Here is a 17,867-nt window from a genome sequence, read left to right on the forward strand (position 1 = left end):
AAATGGACCAATCAACTTAAACCTGGGTGGGACAGGATTGGTCCATTTTCAAGCTGCATATATTTGCATGAAAATTGACATAATCCTGCATGAACTCACAAATATTTGCATCTCATTGATCATCCGTAACAGCACCATGCACTATATGCAGTATGCAACTGTAAGTACAATATCAGTTTGTGTTAAGTTTAATTAGGATTTCCTCTGGAGCATTCTGGGGTCTCTGGCTCTGAACGGTTACCCCCTCTGGGGAAATGAAATCCGCTGTTAAATCCCAGTCAAAAAGTATTGTGTACTCAGTCAAAAAAAAAAAAAAAAAAAAAGGTACTTATCCGTTAGCCGGGCGCATCCTCTAGGTGGCGACAAAACTCCACCAGAGTTACATCTTTCCCTACTATCCATGTCGGCCTGGAGGGGGAATAGTAATTAGCGCCACCTGCCGGATGCGCCCGGCTAACGGATAAGTACCAAAAAAAATTTCCACACTGGAACTTTCCACACTTTTGCAATCCAATATGGAGAGCCCCACACTTCTCCTGGGCACCAACCTGTTTAACCGAGCAGATGAGTCAGCAGCGGCGGAACCGGGACACGCGAGTATTGAGTTTCCCATGTGGCAACCTGCCTAGTGAGTACAGACACTGCCCATTCTCATAGGCTTTTAATGCGCCTGTGCTGCGTTTCGCGCTCCATTACGGACAAATGCTTAAAGGTGTTGGGGGGGTCTGTGTTCTGTTTTACAATCCACTTTTTTTTTACAAGTGGAAGCAAATACTATTTTTAACTGTTTAAATGTTATAAAGGATAAAAGGAAATACTGAGACCCCTATGAGGAGATGGTCTAGTCCAAAGCCTGTCAAATCTATCAGCTTTTTACTACCTACTGTAAGTGACAGCAACATAGGAAAAAAGTAATTTATAGTGCATTTTACTCTGGAAGAAAGGTACATTTTATATGTACGTATTTTACATTTTTACAATTGGTCACGATAGTGGTCCTTGAAGTCGATTACCACAGCAGCTTCCTGGTATACATACATAGTTGACAATTAGTGCAGTGGTTACTGGTCTGAACGGAACAGAACACTCACCTTGATACAGCCGGGGTGGACAATCTCATTACAAATGGTACATTCCATAAGCGATAGGTTAAACTTTTGATCCTCATCCTGAGCGGTATCTTCCTTCCCAGCATCCCCACACAGGAGACATACAGCGGTGTGGGGGAGTACAGGCTGCAGAGGGAGGAGAGAAGATTACACTGTGCACCATATCACTGTTATGTGTGTGACACCCCCGCACAGGAGACATACAGCGGTGTGGGGGAGTACAGGCTGCAGAGAGGGAGGAGAGAGGATTACACTGTGCACCATATCACTGTTATGTGTGTGACACCCCCGCACAGGAGACATACAGCGGTGTGGGAGAGTACAGGCTGCAGAGAGGGAGGAGAGAGGATTACACTGTGCACCATATCACTGTTATGTGTGTGACATCCCCGCATAGGAGACATACAGCGGTGTGGGGGAGTACAGGCCGGAGAGAGGATTACACTGTGCACTATATCACTGTTATGTGTGACACCCCCGCACAGGAGACATACAGCGGTATGGGGGAGTACAGGCTGCAGAGAGGGAGGAGAGAGGATTACACTGTGCACCATATCACTGTTATGTGTGTGACACCCCCGCACAGGAGACATACAGCGGTGTGGGGGAGTACAGGCTGCAGAGAGGGAGGAGAGAGGATTACACTGTTCACTATACCACTGTTATGTGTGACATCCCCGCACAGGAGACATACAGCAGTGTGGGGGAGTACAGGCTGCAGAGAGGGAGGAGAGAGGATTACACTGTGCACTATATCACTGTTATGTGTGACACCCCCGCACAGGAGACATACAGCAGTGTGGGGGAGTACAGGCTGCAGAGAGGATTACACTGTGCACCATAATACCCCCGCACAGGAGACATACAGCGGTGTGGGGGAGTACAGGCTGCAGAGAGGGAGGAGAGAGGATTACACTGTGCACCATATCACTGTTATGTGTGACACCCCCGCACAGGAGACATACAGCGGTGTGGGGGGAGTACAGGCTGCAGAGAGGGAGGAGAGAGGATTACACTGTGCACCATATCACTGTTATGTGTGACACCCCCGCACAGGAGACATACAGCGGTGTGGGGGGGGAGCAGTACAGGCTGCAGAGAGGGAGGAGAGAGGATTACACTGTGCACCATATCACTGTTATGTGTGTGACACCCCCGCACAGGAGACATACAGCAGTGTGGGGGAGTACAGGCTGCAGAGAGGGAGGAGAGAGGATTACACTGTGCACCATATCACTGTTATGTGTGTGACACCCCCGCACAGGAGACATACAGCGGTGTGGGGGAGTACAGGCTGCAGAGAGGGAGGAGAGCGGATTACACTGTGCACCATATCACTGTTATGTGTGTGACACCCCCACACAGGAGATATACAGCGGTGTGGGGGGAGTACAGGCTGCAGAGAGGGAGGAGAGAGGATTACACTGTGCACCATATCACTGTTATGTGTGACACCCCCGCACAGGAGACATACAGCGGTGTGGGGGGGGGGGGTGGGGGGGGGGGGAGTACAGGCTGCAGAGAGGGAGGAGAGAGGATTACACTGTGCACCATATCACTGTTATGTGTGTGACACCCCCGCACAGGAGACATACAGCAGTGTGGGGGAGTACAGGCTGCAGAGAGGGAGGAGAGAGGATTACACTGTGCACCATATCACTGTTATGTGTGTGACACCCCCGCACAGGAGACATACAGCGGTGTGTGGGAGTACAGGCTGCAGAGAGGGAGGAGAGAGGATTACACTGTGCACCATATCACTGTTATGTGTGTGACACCCCCACACAGGAGATATACAGCGGTGTGGGGGGAGTACAGGCTGCAGAGAGGGAGGAGAGAGGATTACACTGTGCACCATATCACTGTTATGTGTGACACCCCCGCACAGGAGACATACAGCGGTGTGGGGGGAGTACAGGCTGCAGAGAGGGAGGAGAGAGGATTACACTGTGCACCATATCACTGTTATGTGTGTGACACCCCCGCATAGGAGACATACAGCGGTGTGGGGGAGTACAGGCTGCAGAGAGGAAGGAGAGAGGATTACACTGTGCACCATATCACTGTTATGTGTGTGACACCCCCGCACAGGAGACATACAGCGGTGTGGGGGGAGTACAGGCTGCAGAGATGGAGGAGAGAGGGATTACACTGTGCACCATATCACTGTTATTTGTGAGACATACACTGAACTGTATATAATTTTTTTCCCTCAATACGCAGATCACGACAAGGGGATATGATCTGCGTATGGAGGAAAAGGTTTTTGCCATCTATTTAGAAAGGGGTCCTTCACAGTTAAAATCTGGAATATCTTAACTCAGGAAGTATTTATGGCCAAGGGCTCGTTTCCACTATTGCGTTGCGAAATCGCTGCAGCAAAATTCGCATGCGGATGCGAATTTCGCATGCGTGTGCATGCAAATTTTCGTGCAAATTCGCATGAAAATTCGCATGGATGACGATGTATGCGAATTTAACCATGGCAATGCCGGTGTGCTTTTCCATTGATTTCATGCGAATTTGCATGAAAATTCGCATACCAAAACAGCATGCGAATTCCCTATTAACCACTTCCGGATTCTCGGAGCGTATATACACGCCCCTGAATCCTGAAGTGTATTCCATGGAAACGGCCGCTCGTATGAGCGGCCGTTCCATGTCAGTTCCCGGAGGGTGTCTCCGTGAACACCCTGCGAGCCGATCGGCGGCTCGCAGGGTAAATGTAAACACACGGGGAAGACCTTCCCCGGTGTACATGTATACGGCGCTGCTGCGCAGCAGCGCCGTAGAGGAGATCGGTGATCCCCGGCCTCTGATTGGCCGGGGATCACCGGCATCTGATAGGCTAAAGCCTATCCCATCAGGCGCAGGACGGAAATCCGTCCTGCGCCGCTCACAGGGGGAGGGAGAGGGAGGGAAGGGGAAGGAGGCCAGGAAGCGCTGCGGAGGGGGGCTTTGAAGAGCCCCCCCCCCCGCAAGCGCAAGCAGCCGGCGGCGATCAGACCCCCCCAGCAGGACATCCCCCTAGTGGGGAAAAAAGGGGGGGAAGTCTGATCGGCCTGGCTGCAAGCTGATCGGTGCTGCGGGCTGGAGAGCCCACGCAGCACCGATCAGCACAAACTAGCGTGGTAGGGAAGTGGTTAAATACATTAGCGGCGATTCGCATGCATTCCACTCGCAGGTGAATTCTGCTGCTCTTTTGTGCGTTTTTTCACCACTGAAAAAAAACGCACCTTAACAACGCTACAGTGGAAACAGGCCCATCCACTTGCATTACATGTGCGAATCCGCATGCGATTCGCGATAGTGGAAACGAGCCCTAAGTATTTATCTGCATTTAAAAAGGATGCTTTCTTTGCATTGAAGGGCATCCACTGCTATAATTACTAGGTAATTCCCAGGAGAGTTGATCCAGGGATTTCTCCGACTACCAGCTTGAGTCAGGAAGAATTTTTTTTCCTTTTAAGGATAATTGGCCCAGGCCTTTGTAAGGTTTTTCGCTTTCCCCTGGATCAACTGGGATATGTGCAGGTTCAGGATGGTGTTTTTTTTTTTTTTTTACTGGTTAAACTTGATTGACTGAGGTCTTTTTTTCAGCCAAATTACTATATAAAAGTAAAAGGAGTGGCTTTGAGCGGTGCCCTTGATTAGTCCAATACTCAGAGACGGATGTAGGTGTAAAGGGGGTCCAAAGCAAGAAACACATTTGGGCACACTGACATTTGGTAAAATTTGGTGGGGGTTAGCATCAACCAGGCCCGAGACTCTCTCTAGGCCCAAGGCATTTGCCTAAGTTGCCTTGTAGGTGATCCGGCTCTGCCAATTATGCAGCAGCAGCCCAAGCTATAAAAACAGAACTACTTATACAACAAAGGTTTACAATAAAAATTATACAGCTTAGCATTAGAAAAGCACCATTTTTTATGTATAATGTGACAAGGCTATAAATGAAGACTACATCGTGACTTAGGTTTACTTTACAACAAGCTACACATTTGCTGCTGCTGCTGCTGCAGAGTTGGTAACTCCTCCCTCCCCTCCCTCGCCTCGTACCGCGGTGCACTGCCTCTTCATACAGGACTGCTTCATACGCCCGGGGCCTCCAAACTTCTTCATGTCTTTACAGAAATGACACTCCCCGCATTCGTTGCGCACACAGGCTTCACACTTCCGGCAGCGCGTCCTCCTGCGCCGCGCAGCACCCAGGCTCTTTGCCGACATCTCCCACTGGGCCAAGCGATGCCTCAGCTGCACCCACACCTGGAAAAACAAATGCCCAAAATGGTTACAAAAAACAAAACAAAAATCAGTTACCAGATATGGAGCCACACAGATTTTTCTGAGGTAGATACTGGAGCCTTTATGGAATATTCTATAACAAGCAGTTCACTTAAAGAGAACCCGAGGTGGGTTTGAAGAATATTATTACCTGCATACAGAGGCTGGATCTGCCTATACAGCCCAGCCTCTGTTGCTATCCCAAACCCCCCTAAGGTCCCCCTGCACTCTGCAATCCCTCATAAATCACAGCCACGCTGCTGACAAACAGCTTGTCAGAGCTGGCTGTGTTTATCTCTATAGTGTCAGTCTGCTGCTCTCCCGCCTCCTGCAGAACTCCGGTCCCCGCCTGCGTCCCTTCCCTCCCTGCTGATTGGAGGGAAGGGACGGGGGCAGGGACCGGAGCTATGCAGGAGGCGGGGAGCAGCTGAGACTGACACTACGGATGTAAACACAGCCTCACCGCACGGCTGTGATTTATGAGAGAGTGCAGGGGGACCTTAGTGGGGTTTGGGATAGCAACAGAGGCTGGGCTGTATAGGCAGATCCAGCCTCTGTATGCAGATAACATTCTTTAAACACACCTCGGGTTCTCTTTAAATGGGATCTAAAGTGAATATACACTTATGATATAATGAATTGTATGTATAGTACAGTTAAGAAATATAACATCAGCAGCACAGATATGAGTCTCATATGGTTTCCAGTACAAGAAGAGTTAAACTTCAGTTATCTATGCAAAAGAGCTTCTCTGAGCTCTCCGACTAATTTAGTCAGAGAGCAATGCTATTTTCTGAAGCACTTATCTCAACCTGTCTTCATTACGGTTTCTTTTTTCTGCCAGGAAGTTCAAAGGGTCATTAGCTCTGCTCGGTTTCATCAATTAAAATACAGTGTAGTTAGGCCACGTTCACATCATGAGACGCGGATGGCTGTGCGTTCGGAACGCAACACATACGACGGAACGCACACCATCTGCGTTTCTATGCGTTGCGTGGCTGATCCCATTCACTGAGAGTGAATGGGTCAGCTGCACGTTTTGTTAAATGCGTGCAGCATGCGTTGGTCCGGAACGCATGCAGTGTGAACCTCGGACAGAGCAGTCTATGCACTTTCTGATGTCGTGCGTGTCGGCCTCCTGCACCCATTGCCAAAATATTGCAGCGGAAAACTACAATTATTAGCGAATGATGCAATGTAATAGAAAAACAGCTATATAATAGAAAATAAAAATATGAGACTTTTCAATGCTACTAATGTTCTATTAATTATCCATACTAGACATACAATTCATTAGAAGTTATTTTTTGCTTCAGTGTCACGTTAAGCTGCTTCCATTGGCCAGTTACTAGTCATGTGACACAAGTGACAAGGTAACAGAGTTTGGGTCCTTAATCAGCCTAGAACACCTTGTTGGGAATAAACCTGCAGCCCAGGGCCTCACTGGTGGGAGGAATTTGTGCCTGTCGCCCATAGCAACCAATTAGCAAATATTCCACCACCACAGGCAGAAGCCATTACATTATTATTATTATTTATTTATAAAGCGCCAACATATTCCGTGGCGCTGTACAATGTAAGAAAACAAACAAGGGATACATAATGATACAGACAATGATATACATCAAATATGAACACTGAGGCTAAGTTCACAGTGGGACGTTAAAGACGCGCGTTAAAACAGCATTTAACGCAGAATAACTCACTGCAATGAAAAATCAATGCCCTGTTCACAGTGCACACGTTACGTTGGTGACTAACGCTGCACGTTAAGTAAAAGTGCTGCATGCTGTGCGTTATACACGTTATCAGCTGTGTTGGACTGTTTGCACATGCTCAGTAATGACTTGGAAGCATACTTTTCATTGCCTGTATTTTTTCCTGTATCTGCTGTATGTGACGGTAACGCTGCGTTGCCACTTTTTGGGCGCGTTGCGTTGTAAGCTTGCGGTGCGACTTTAACGTGGCATCAAAACGTCCCACTGTGAATCTAGCCTGATACAAAATACAGCACTGCTGATTACAATTTGATTTAACATGATGACTAAAATGTATAAATGTCTAACAGTGTGCAAGCAATTAAATTAATAACATTCCATGACACAAAAGGGTGAGACCCCTACCCTTGCGAGCTTACAATCTAAAGGAGTGGGGTGGAAACAAGAGGTGGGGGAAGTATACAGTATATGTACAGGCAGCGCGTAATTAGGTTATTTAGTGGGTGCATGGCCTAAGCTAGAGAATATGCTTGTCGGAAAAGGTGGGTTTTGAGGGAGCGTTTAAAAATTTTAAAGGTGGGAGAGTGGCAGATGTGTTGTGGAAGGGCATTCCAGAGGAGGGGTACATTATTATTATTTTTTTTTCTTATTTATATAGCGCCAACATCTTCCGTAGCGCTGTACATAGTACAAATTATGGGGAACAAATATACATTAGAAATACAAGACACTGTACAGTCATGACATTGAATTAAAAATACAAATACATACATAGTTGATGTGTAGTTGGTACATGTGCATATGTTAAAATTACAGCAGTATGAGAAACACTGGGAGGAGGTCCCTGCCCTTGTGAGCTTACAATCTAGAGGATTACATGGATGTAGGTCTTTGTTTGGCCACTTATAGGCAGAATTAGCAAGATAACATGGAAGACTTATGCTGGGAATACACGGTTCGTTTTTGCCTTCGTTTAAACCTTCGTTTCGATTGTGCCTTTTGTCCTTTTCGATCCCGAAATAATCGATCATACGGTTAATATCACCACCCACGGTTTCGTTTTTCCAATGATCGAAGGCTGCAAAGAAACGAAAATCCCTTTTTACAGGGACGGACTAGCATAAACGAATATATAATCGATCTGAACAGCCATCAAGCCTACCAATGGCTCAATTAGATGGATAAAGAGAGATAATATCAAACATGTTCGATCACTAGTCGTTCGTTTTTGGGGTCTATTAATCGAAACTATAATGAGATTATGACTATTTTCACATACGTTTTCAACACTCGATTCGTTTACCGAACGAATCGAAGGCTAAAACGAAGGCAAAAACGCAACGTGTATTCCCAGCATTAGTCATGTACAGTATAACAGAAGTCATGTAGTAGCATGTAATCAGATTTGTTAGGCTCTGATTAGCTGGCCATGATCATGTACTAAATGCAGGCAGTGACTGTAGAAATTCAGAAACTTAAGCTGGGCATACACGGCTAGATTTTGCCGCTCAATTCTCCCGCTCGATCGATTCCCCACTCGATTCTGCAGGCCCTTCTCTTATCTTCCGCTCATTTTTCTTATCTTTTCCCATTGTCCTCAATGCAGAATCGAGCGGCGAAACGATCGGACGTATCAGAAATTATCTATCGAACCATCTACATGGCTCAGAATCGAGCCGTGTATTCCCCGCATAAAAGCGGACCTGAACTCAGAACTCCCTTCTCTGCTTTAAGAGATAAGCAATAGCATAATGACCTTTAAAGAAAACATCTGTTAAAGCTTATGCAAAATCCTGCAATAAATCTGCAGTGTGTACTTCCTGCTTTCATGGAAGCAGACATATTGTTAACATCCTGTGTTTACCAATTAGCTCTCTACTCTGGCAGTCAGCTGACCCAGCTGAGAGATCACATTACAACTTGTGCTTAGTCACAAATAGGCTAAACTCTGTAAATTCATACAGGGTGTATTTCTCTATGGTTTTCCTTCTGTCCTGTGCAAGTGTTCAGGTCCACTTAAAAAAATAAAAAATAAAAATTGGCCACATGCCTTTCCAGGAGTTTCGCTACAAACAAGCAACACTCGAAAGGAACCCCAGATGACAGACATATGAAGGCTGCCATATTTATCTCCTTTTAAGCAATACTAGTTGCCTGGCATCCTGCTGATCTTTCTGGCATCAGTAGTGTCTGAAACCAGGGCTGTGGAGTCAGAGTCGTGGAGTCGGGCAATTTTGGGTGCCTGGAGTCGGAGTCGGGAAAAAATGCACCGACTCCGACTCCTAATGAATTTGTAACTGTAATTAAAATAGAAAATATGATAAAATGTTCTATTTTTCAGATAATAGTCATTAAAAATAATGTATATATACAGTAATAGCTGTGCTTAGTCCACAAAAATGAAATAAACCAATCAAAATTAGTTACTTGTGCTGCTTCAATAAAGCAGTCCCCGTATTTTTAAGGTCAGATATACATATCTGATTGTGACTGTATATATGATGTGTACACAGGAATCTCCTATATATACTAAATAACATCTATGCTGTAAGAATAAAGCCTGATGTGTAGCTGTGTCACTAATAGAGATGGTCAACGAGATGGAAATAATTCTGCATTGATGCTGATTTATGCAAATGTATGCACTCCCTTTGCTGATGAAATCAAATAATTTGATATGTTAAAATTTGGTTTGGTGACTACAAGTTAAAGGGTAACTGAGACGGATGAAAAGTAAAGTTTTATACATACCTGGGGCTTCCTCCAGCCCCCTTCAGGCTAATCAGTCCCTCGCTGTCCTCCACCACCTGGATCTTCTGCTATGAGTCCTGGTAATTCAGCAAGTCAGCGCTGTCCGGCCGCATGCCGCTCCCACAGCCAGGAACATTCTGCACCTGCGCAATAGTGCTGCACAGGTGTAGTATGCTCCTGGCGGCGGAGCGTGTGCATGCGCACTACGCCCGACTGGCTCAAGTACCTGGACTCATAGCAGAAGATCCAGGTGGCGGAGGAGGACAACGAGGGACTGATTATCCTGAAGGCGGCTGGAGGAAGCCCCAGGTATGTATAAAACTTTAATTTCATCTGTCTCAGGTTTACTTTGTTACACAGTAGTACTATACTCTACATATGCACTCCTCACAGAGCTGCAGGGAATCCACTGAGAATGTTCTGCACATTGAACACAGAGGTGTTGTCTGTCACCCATAAACCTTGTTCAGATTGTGCATGAAGAATGTGTAATAGAGAAAGAATCTCCTCATTCCCCTGCAGAGTACCTGCACATCATTCTTACATGCACCCACACTTACATTGCCTAGGGCCTGATAGATGTTCTTTGTTCCGGTTTGTACCTTTTACAAGTACTCTTACCAAGGACTAGTTTTAGTCTAAAGGGAATAAATATAGTAGTCTACATATCCTTCTCACTTCAGTTGTCTTGTAAAATTCCTAAGCGTTGGCAGTTAAGAGACGAATTTCATGTTACATACTTTTAATCAACAAAATTGTAATATGCAAATTAGAGGAGTCGGAGTCGAGGAGTCGGTGGAATTCTAAACTGAGGAGTCGGAGTCGGTGGATTTTTGGACCAACTCCACAGCCCTGTCTGAAACACACACCCAAAACACGCATGTTGCTAATCTTGTCAGAAACACCGGATCTGCTGCATGCTTGTTCAGGATCTACAGCTAAAATTATTGGAGGCAGAGGATCAGCAGGACAGCCAGGCAATGTGCACTGTTTAAAAGGAAATAATGCTATACGGGGGGACATAAGCGGCATGCGGCGGAGCGAATTCCCATGGGGGGTGGGGGAGCACAATGCGATATTGCACTGTTCAGACGTCGGGAAATCTCTAAAGATCGAGCACGTCGGATGTTTAGCAGACGTCATGCAGCCATTGTAAACACGCTGGTCTGACTCCCGATTCTCGGCCATGGTGGCCGTTCTCATACGCCATGGCTGACCTCACACCAGCGTGTGTACACAGCTTTACATGAGCCTATAGATAACTCTGACCTCTTCATACAAAAACCACAATACATACCTCCAAAACCGCTGGCCTAAAATCCACAGGTGGCTGAAGACCAATGCGACCACTCAGCCTCTGGCCTCCAGAGCAACTGACCTCCATGCACAGCAGCCTCCCGCCCCCCTCCATTCACATGAATGGGGCAGGGAGTCCTTTTCCTCCAGATTCAGCCCTAATCCACTCCTAAGGCCAAGGTGGAATTGACCATTACCATTTCACAGGCAGCGTGTGATTGGACAGAGAAACAACACTTCTCACACCTGCTGAGCTCCTCTGGAGATGTAAACATTACTTTGCAAGGTACACACCCTTGGGAACAGACAATAGGGGAGGAGTGAGAGGCACAGGCTGGAGGCTTTGTGGTTTCACAAGAGCTGAGACAAAACACTCAATTTATTTCCATACAAAGTGGATAAACACACCACAGGCCTGAGAACAATGAGATGCAGCCGGAATGTAGCCACCTATAGACCTCACTATTCCACCGCACTGTTTACAGCTGGATCAGGAATCCCCCAATGCAGCTTGGGAGAGAGTTAAAGTGGACCAGAACTCGAATGCCGGGAATACACGGTACGTTTGTACCGCTCGATTATGCCGCCGGATCGATCCCCCGCAGGCGATTCTCTTATCTCCTGCTCGTTTTCCTTATCTTTTGCCATTGTCCCCCATGCGGTATCGAGCACGGAATTGATCCGGCGGGTGATCGGACATGTCGGAAATTATCAATTGAGCCATCTAATGGCTGAATCGAGCGGTACAAACCGTGTATTCCCGGCACTACACAGGACAGAAGGAAAACAGAGAGGAATGCACCCTGTATGTATTTAGAGAGTTTAGCCTGTTTAATTTCCCTTCATCGGTCACTAATCCATAGCTCCCAACTGTCCCTCTTCAGCAACCATCTCTCTGTCCCACTTTTCTCCTCATCTGTCCCTCCTTCAGTACAGATCTGTGCAAATATAAGTATTTTTCTACTGAAAAACGTGTTTAATTGACTTTATTCCCATCCTTTAATTTGATAGCTTTCTTATTTTCAAATGTTAATATGAAGGAAAATGAATCAGGATAGAAAGGACCAGTGTGGTATGAATTGTAAAACATAATAGGTGCCAGCAGTATAGAGAGCCAGGGATAGGTGTAGCCAGGATAGGTGGCTGCAGTATAGAGTCAGGGATAGGTGTAGCCAGGATAGGTGGCTGCAGTATAGAGAGTCAGGGATAGGTGTAGCCAGGATAGGTGTCTGCAGCATAGGTAGCAAGGAATAGGTGTAGCCAGGATTGGTGCCCCCAGTATAGAGAGTCAGAGATAGGTGTAGCCAGGATAGGTGCCCGCAGCATAGGTAGCCAGGGATAGGTGTAGCCAGGATTGGTGCCAGCAGTATAGAGAGTAAGGGATAGGTGTAGCCAGATTGGTGTCCACAATAGAGAGAGCCAGGGATAGGTGTAGCCAGGATTGGTGCCCGCAGCATAGAGAGTCAGGGATAGGTGTAGCCAGGATAGGTGCCTGCAGCATAGGTAGCCAGGGATAGGTGCCTGCAGCAGAGAGAGCCAGGGATAGGTGTAGCCAGGATTGGTGCCCGCAGTATAGAGAGTAAGGGATAGGTGTAGCCAGGATCGGTGCCCGCAGCATAGAGAGTCAGGGATAGGTGTAGCCAGGATAGGTGCCTGCAGCATAGGTAGCCAGGGATAGGTGTAGCCAGGATAGGTGCCTGCAGCAGAGAGAGCCAGGGATAGGTGTAGCCAGGATTGGTGCCCGCAGTATAGAGAGTAAGGGATAGGTGTAGCCAGGATCGGTGCCCGCAGCATAGAGAGTCAGGGATAGGTGTAGCCAGGATAGGTGCCTGCAGCATAGGTAGCCAGGGATAGGTGTAGCCAGGATAGGTGCCTGCAGCAGAGAGAGCCAGGGATAGGTGTAGCCAGGATTGGTGCCCGCAGTATAGAGAGTAAGGTATAGGTGTAGCCAGATTGGTGTCCACAATAGAGAGAGCCAGGGATAGGTGTAGCCAGGATTGGTGCCCACAGTAGAGAGAGCGAGGGATAGGTGTAGCCAGGATCGGTGCCCGCAGCATAGAGTCAGGGATAGGTGTAGCCAGGATTGGTGCCCGCAGTATAGAGAGCCAGGGATAGGTGTAGCCAGGATCGGTGCCCGCAGCATAGAGAGTCAGGGATAGGTGTAGCCAGGATTGGTGCCTGCAGTAGAGAAAGCCAGGGATAGGTGTAGCCAGGATAGGTGCCCGCAGTATAGAGCGAGGGATAGGTGTAGCCAGGATTGGTGCCCGTAGTATAGAGAGCCAGGGATAGGTGTAGCCAGGATTGGTGCCCGTAGTATAGAGAGCCAGGGATAGGTGTAGCCAGGATTGGTGCCCGCAGTATAGAGTCAGGGATAAGTGTAGCCAGGATTGGTGCCCGCAGTAGAGAGAGAGGCAGGGAGGGATGCAGCAGCAGGGGGTACAAAACAAATACTCACTTGCTGGCAGCCGGGTCCTCCTGCACACTGTACTAGCTTCATTCTACTTCCTGTTCTTGCATCATCTCCTTGTAATAGCACCCAGGGGGCGCCGTTTCAGGGAAATAGGACAAGAACAGGAAGTAGAATGAAGCTAGTACAGCGTGCAGAACGACCTGGCTGCCAGCAAGTGCGCATTTGCTTATCCTCGCCGCTGTTTCTTCACCCATCGCTACGTCGCTCCGCCCCCAAAACCGGTAAACCGAGTAATTATACCATGCACAATCAAACCGCGGTATATCATCAAACCAATATACTGCGGCAACCATATCACCTACTAGTACTTGGTGATATATTTTGCTTCCCATCGACTTAAAGAGACACTGAAGCGAAAAAAAAAATATGATATAATGAATTGGTTGTGTACTATGAATAATTACTAGAAGATTAGCAGCAAAGAAAATATTCTCATACTTTTATTTTCAGGTATATAGTGTTTTTTCTAACATTGCATTATTCTAGAATATGTGCAGATTACACAACACTCAGCATTCAAAATGATTCTTTCAGAGCAGTCTGTGAAGTAATGACCTCTCCTCTAGCAGAGGAAAAGTAAATAGTCCAGGAACAGTTGAGATAATAAAAGTCAGATAACAGCCCTCTCCACAACTAACTTAGTCGGAGAGCTTAATTGCTTTTTTGCATAGAGATAACAACTGGAGTTTCTCAACTCTTCCTGTACTGGAAACAATTAGACTGATGTATCTGATCTTAATGTTTTATTTCTTAGCTGTACTACACATACAAATCATAATATCATCATTTTTTTTCGCTTCAGTGTCTCTTTAAATGTAGTCTGGTAGAAGAAGAAAGCCCTTAAAAATAGCACCTCCCACAGCAAAATTTGAAAAAGTATAATAAAAATCTTTATTCAACATTAGGTATAAGAATAATAATATCAGTACTGATGATTCAATAAAGAATAAAACCATTTAAAAAACAAGCAAATATTCCAACATGATCCCTGCTGCATGTGAAACAATCACTCTAAATGCAATATATTGTATAATGACACAATGCTGCTGTCAGATATAAAACCCCACAGTAGGCTCAATATTGAGCCCAACGGGGGGAGAACCCGGGTTCAGTATATAACCTAGTGTGATGCAAGACCGATAAACACCTGTGCAATGAGAACTAAAAAATAAAAACATGAATAAATATCACATATATAAAAAAAATAAAGTGCACAATTGCTATCTAGATATACAGTATTAATAGTGATAAGATGCCTGGTAGAAAATTGAGGCAAAGGAGCAGCCCATAGGAAAAGGAGCATAAAGTGGAGTAGTGCAAAAAATAGGAGATACTTAGCCCAGAAATGGTGAGTTCTATGAGCGTCACCTCGCTTTATCAAGGAGAGGTGACGCCCGCGGAACTAGTGGGATCTTGTCCTCTGAGGGGATTCCTTGTTCCCTGCTGTGCTGCTGAGATTGACCTCATCATTTCTGGGCTAAGTATCTCCTATTTTTTGCACTACTCCACTTTATGCTATTTTTCCTATGGGCTGCTCCTTTGCCTCAATTTCCTACCAGGCATCTTATCACTATTAATACTATATGATATTTATTCATGTGTTTATTTTTTAGTTCTCATTGCACAAGTGTTGTTTATTGGTCTTGCATCACACTAGGTTATATATTGAGCCCGGGTTCTCCCCCTGTTGGGCTCAATATTGAGCATACTGTGGGGTTTTATATCTGACAGCAGCACTGTGTCATTATACAATATATTGCATTTAGAGTGATTGTTTCATATGCAGCAGGGATCATGTTGGAATATTTGCTTGTTTTTTAAATGGTTTTATTCTTTATTGAATCATCAATATTGTGATTATTATACCTAATGTTGAATAAAGATTTATGTTATACTTTTTCAAATTTTGCTGTGGGAGGTGCTATTTTTTAAAGGTCTGTCTTCCTCTACCATAGAATTGCTCTTGTTTTGAGCCCTAGCACACACAGTTATTTGGTTGAGGTGTTGCAAATACTTTCCAGAAACTATTTGAATGTAGTCTGGAGCTTTGAGTGCTGTGTTCTGGACTTACTGTACGTTTTTTTTATGCCACTTTTTTACGCAAGGTTTCCGCATGTTTACTATGTAATTATGCACGTTTCCACAATTTCTTATGCATTGTTGTGCGAAAAAATTTAAAGTGAATGTAGAAAAAAATTGCAGAAATTATCACTGGTGGTAATATAGCGGAAATCTCTTACCGCGTGTGTGATTGTGAATAGAGCCCATTGTGGGGTTTGTGGGAGTTTAACGTTATTACATATGAATCTGAGTGGTGCCTGTACTGAGTACAGGTAGTCAGTCCCCGGTTAACGAACGAGATAGGGACTGTAGGTTCGTTCTTAACCTGTTCTTAAGTCGAAACATTGTGCTAGCTCTGTCCCCTGTACCCCTCTGTGCCTACATGCTTATACAAGTTTAAAAGCCATTTTTTCTTTGAAGTTTTTTTAAAAAAAAAAAATCGATTTTCTCAAAAACTACAAGTCCAATTTGAAAATAAAAATGTTTTGGCTTGTTCCCATGGAAACCCTGAATCCATGCCGTTCGTATGGACGGGTCGTTCGTAAGTCGGGGACTACCTGTATTGAACTGCACTTTAGATTCTGGTCATCTGCTTCTCGTGGAAGCAAACTGATTCCGTTTTTTTGAGATGACACAGGCAGGGCCGGATTTACCATAAGGCACCGTAGGCACGTGCCTCCAGGCGCCTGATGATGGAAAGGCGGCTCACTCCCCTTTCTGAACACCTCCCTCCCTCCTTCCCTATGCAGAGTCCTGATGAGAGTAAGTGAGAGGCTACTCACCCTGCTCTCTGCATTCCATTGACGAGATCTCCCTTCAGGGGCACCTCTAGCTACTTAACCACTTTACCCCCAGCCGTACGGATATCTCCGTCCCTTTTTCCATCCTGTCACCCCCAGGGATGGAGATATCCGCCGCTGCCCGTGCTCCCGCTTGCTCGTGCGCCTGCTCCCGCGCACGCAGCCACCAGCTCGCCCGGAGATCAATGAACGGGAAAACCGTTCCCATTCGTTGATCTAAGCCCCACCAGCAATGATCGGCTGCTTCGATGAGAAGCAGCGGTCATTGTGAAAAAAAAAAAAAAAAAGTTTCCCAGCCTCAAAACACTTCCTGCAAGCATACTTCCTACTCTTGCAGGTCACATAAACAAAAAGTTACTGTGGCCAAATAGTAAAACTACACCCTAAAGCATTTTTCATATACAAATACATAGTTTACACAAAAAATTAACTCATTACCTCCCACACTCCCCAATTTTTTTTTTTTGTAATAAAAAAAATAAATAAATTTACAATTAATAAAAAAAAATACATTAGGGGCTGAACTTTTTAAATATTTATGTCAAGAGGGTATAAAACTGTTACTTTATAAACTATGGGCTTGTAATTAGGGATGGACGCAAAACTGAAAAAAAAAATGCACATTTCCAAATAAAATATTGGTGCCAAACATTGTGATTGGGACATAATTTAAACGTTTTTATAACCGGGACAAATGGGCAAATAAATTTCATGGGTTTTAATTACAGTAGCATGCATTATTTAAACTATAATGGCCGAAAACTGAAAAATAATGAATTTTTCTTTCCACATTTTTTCCAATTTTCCCATTAAAACATATTTAGAATGAAAGAATTCTTGGCATAATGTCCCACCTAAAGAAAGCCTAATTGGTGGTGAAAAAAAAAAGATATAGTTCATTTCATTGTGATAAGTAATGATAAAGTTATAGACGAATGAATGGAAGGAGCGCTGAAAGGTGAAAATTGCTCTGGTGCTCAAGGGGTAAAACCCCTCAGTGGTGAAGTGGTTAATACTGAGGGTACTTCTGGCTACCTACTACTAAGGGGCTACCTATGATGGGCAAGGGAAGTAAGTAGTAGAGAAGAGACAGCTGGGACAGCCAGCAAACTTGGGGCGCGGTTTGGCGGGTGTTTGTAGGTTAATGGATGGTGAAGTCTAAGGTGCCAGGACCTATAGGCTCCTGTGAGGTAAATCCAGGCCTGGACACAAGCCTAGCCATGATGGATTGGCTTCCAAAAGCGAGCACTGTAATAATAGTGCAGGGAATATGGTTGCAGCCGGCGCCACCATAGGCCTTAATAGGAATTACGGCTATAGCGGAGTTCAGTGAGTAATTTGGGTGCCATCAAAAAACAGAGCACAAATCACTACAAAAACA

The 17,867-nt window shown here is 45.5% G+C and overlaps 1 protein-coding gene across 1 annotated transcript in view; it reads right to left on the minus strand.

Moving 5' to 3' along the window:
* The window catches only part of FBXL19 (F-box and leucine rich repeat protein 19), a 75,343-nt gene that overhangs the window by 51,116 nt on the left and 6,360 nt on the right, over positions 1–17,867 (minus strand). Inside the window, 2 exon segments of the mRNA XM_068243921.1 lie at positions 1,092–1,235; positions 5,166–5,372. Coding sequence (XP_068100022.1) covers positions 1,092–1,235; positions 5,166–5,333 — 312 coding nt within the window. The 5' untranslated portion in view covers positions 5,334–5,372.

Source organism: Hyperolius riggenbachi, chromosome 7 (genome assembly GCF_040937935.1).
Source record: "Hyperolius riggenbachi isolate aHypRig1 chromosome 7, aHypRig1.pri, whole genome shotgun sequence".
NCBI classification, from domain to species: domain Eukaryota; kingdom Metazoa; phylum Chordata; class Amphibia; order Anura; family Hyperoliidae; genus Hyperolius; species Hyperolius riggenbachi.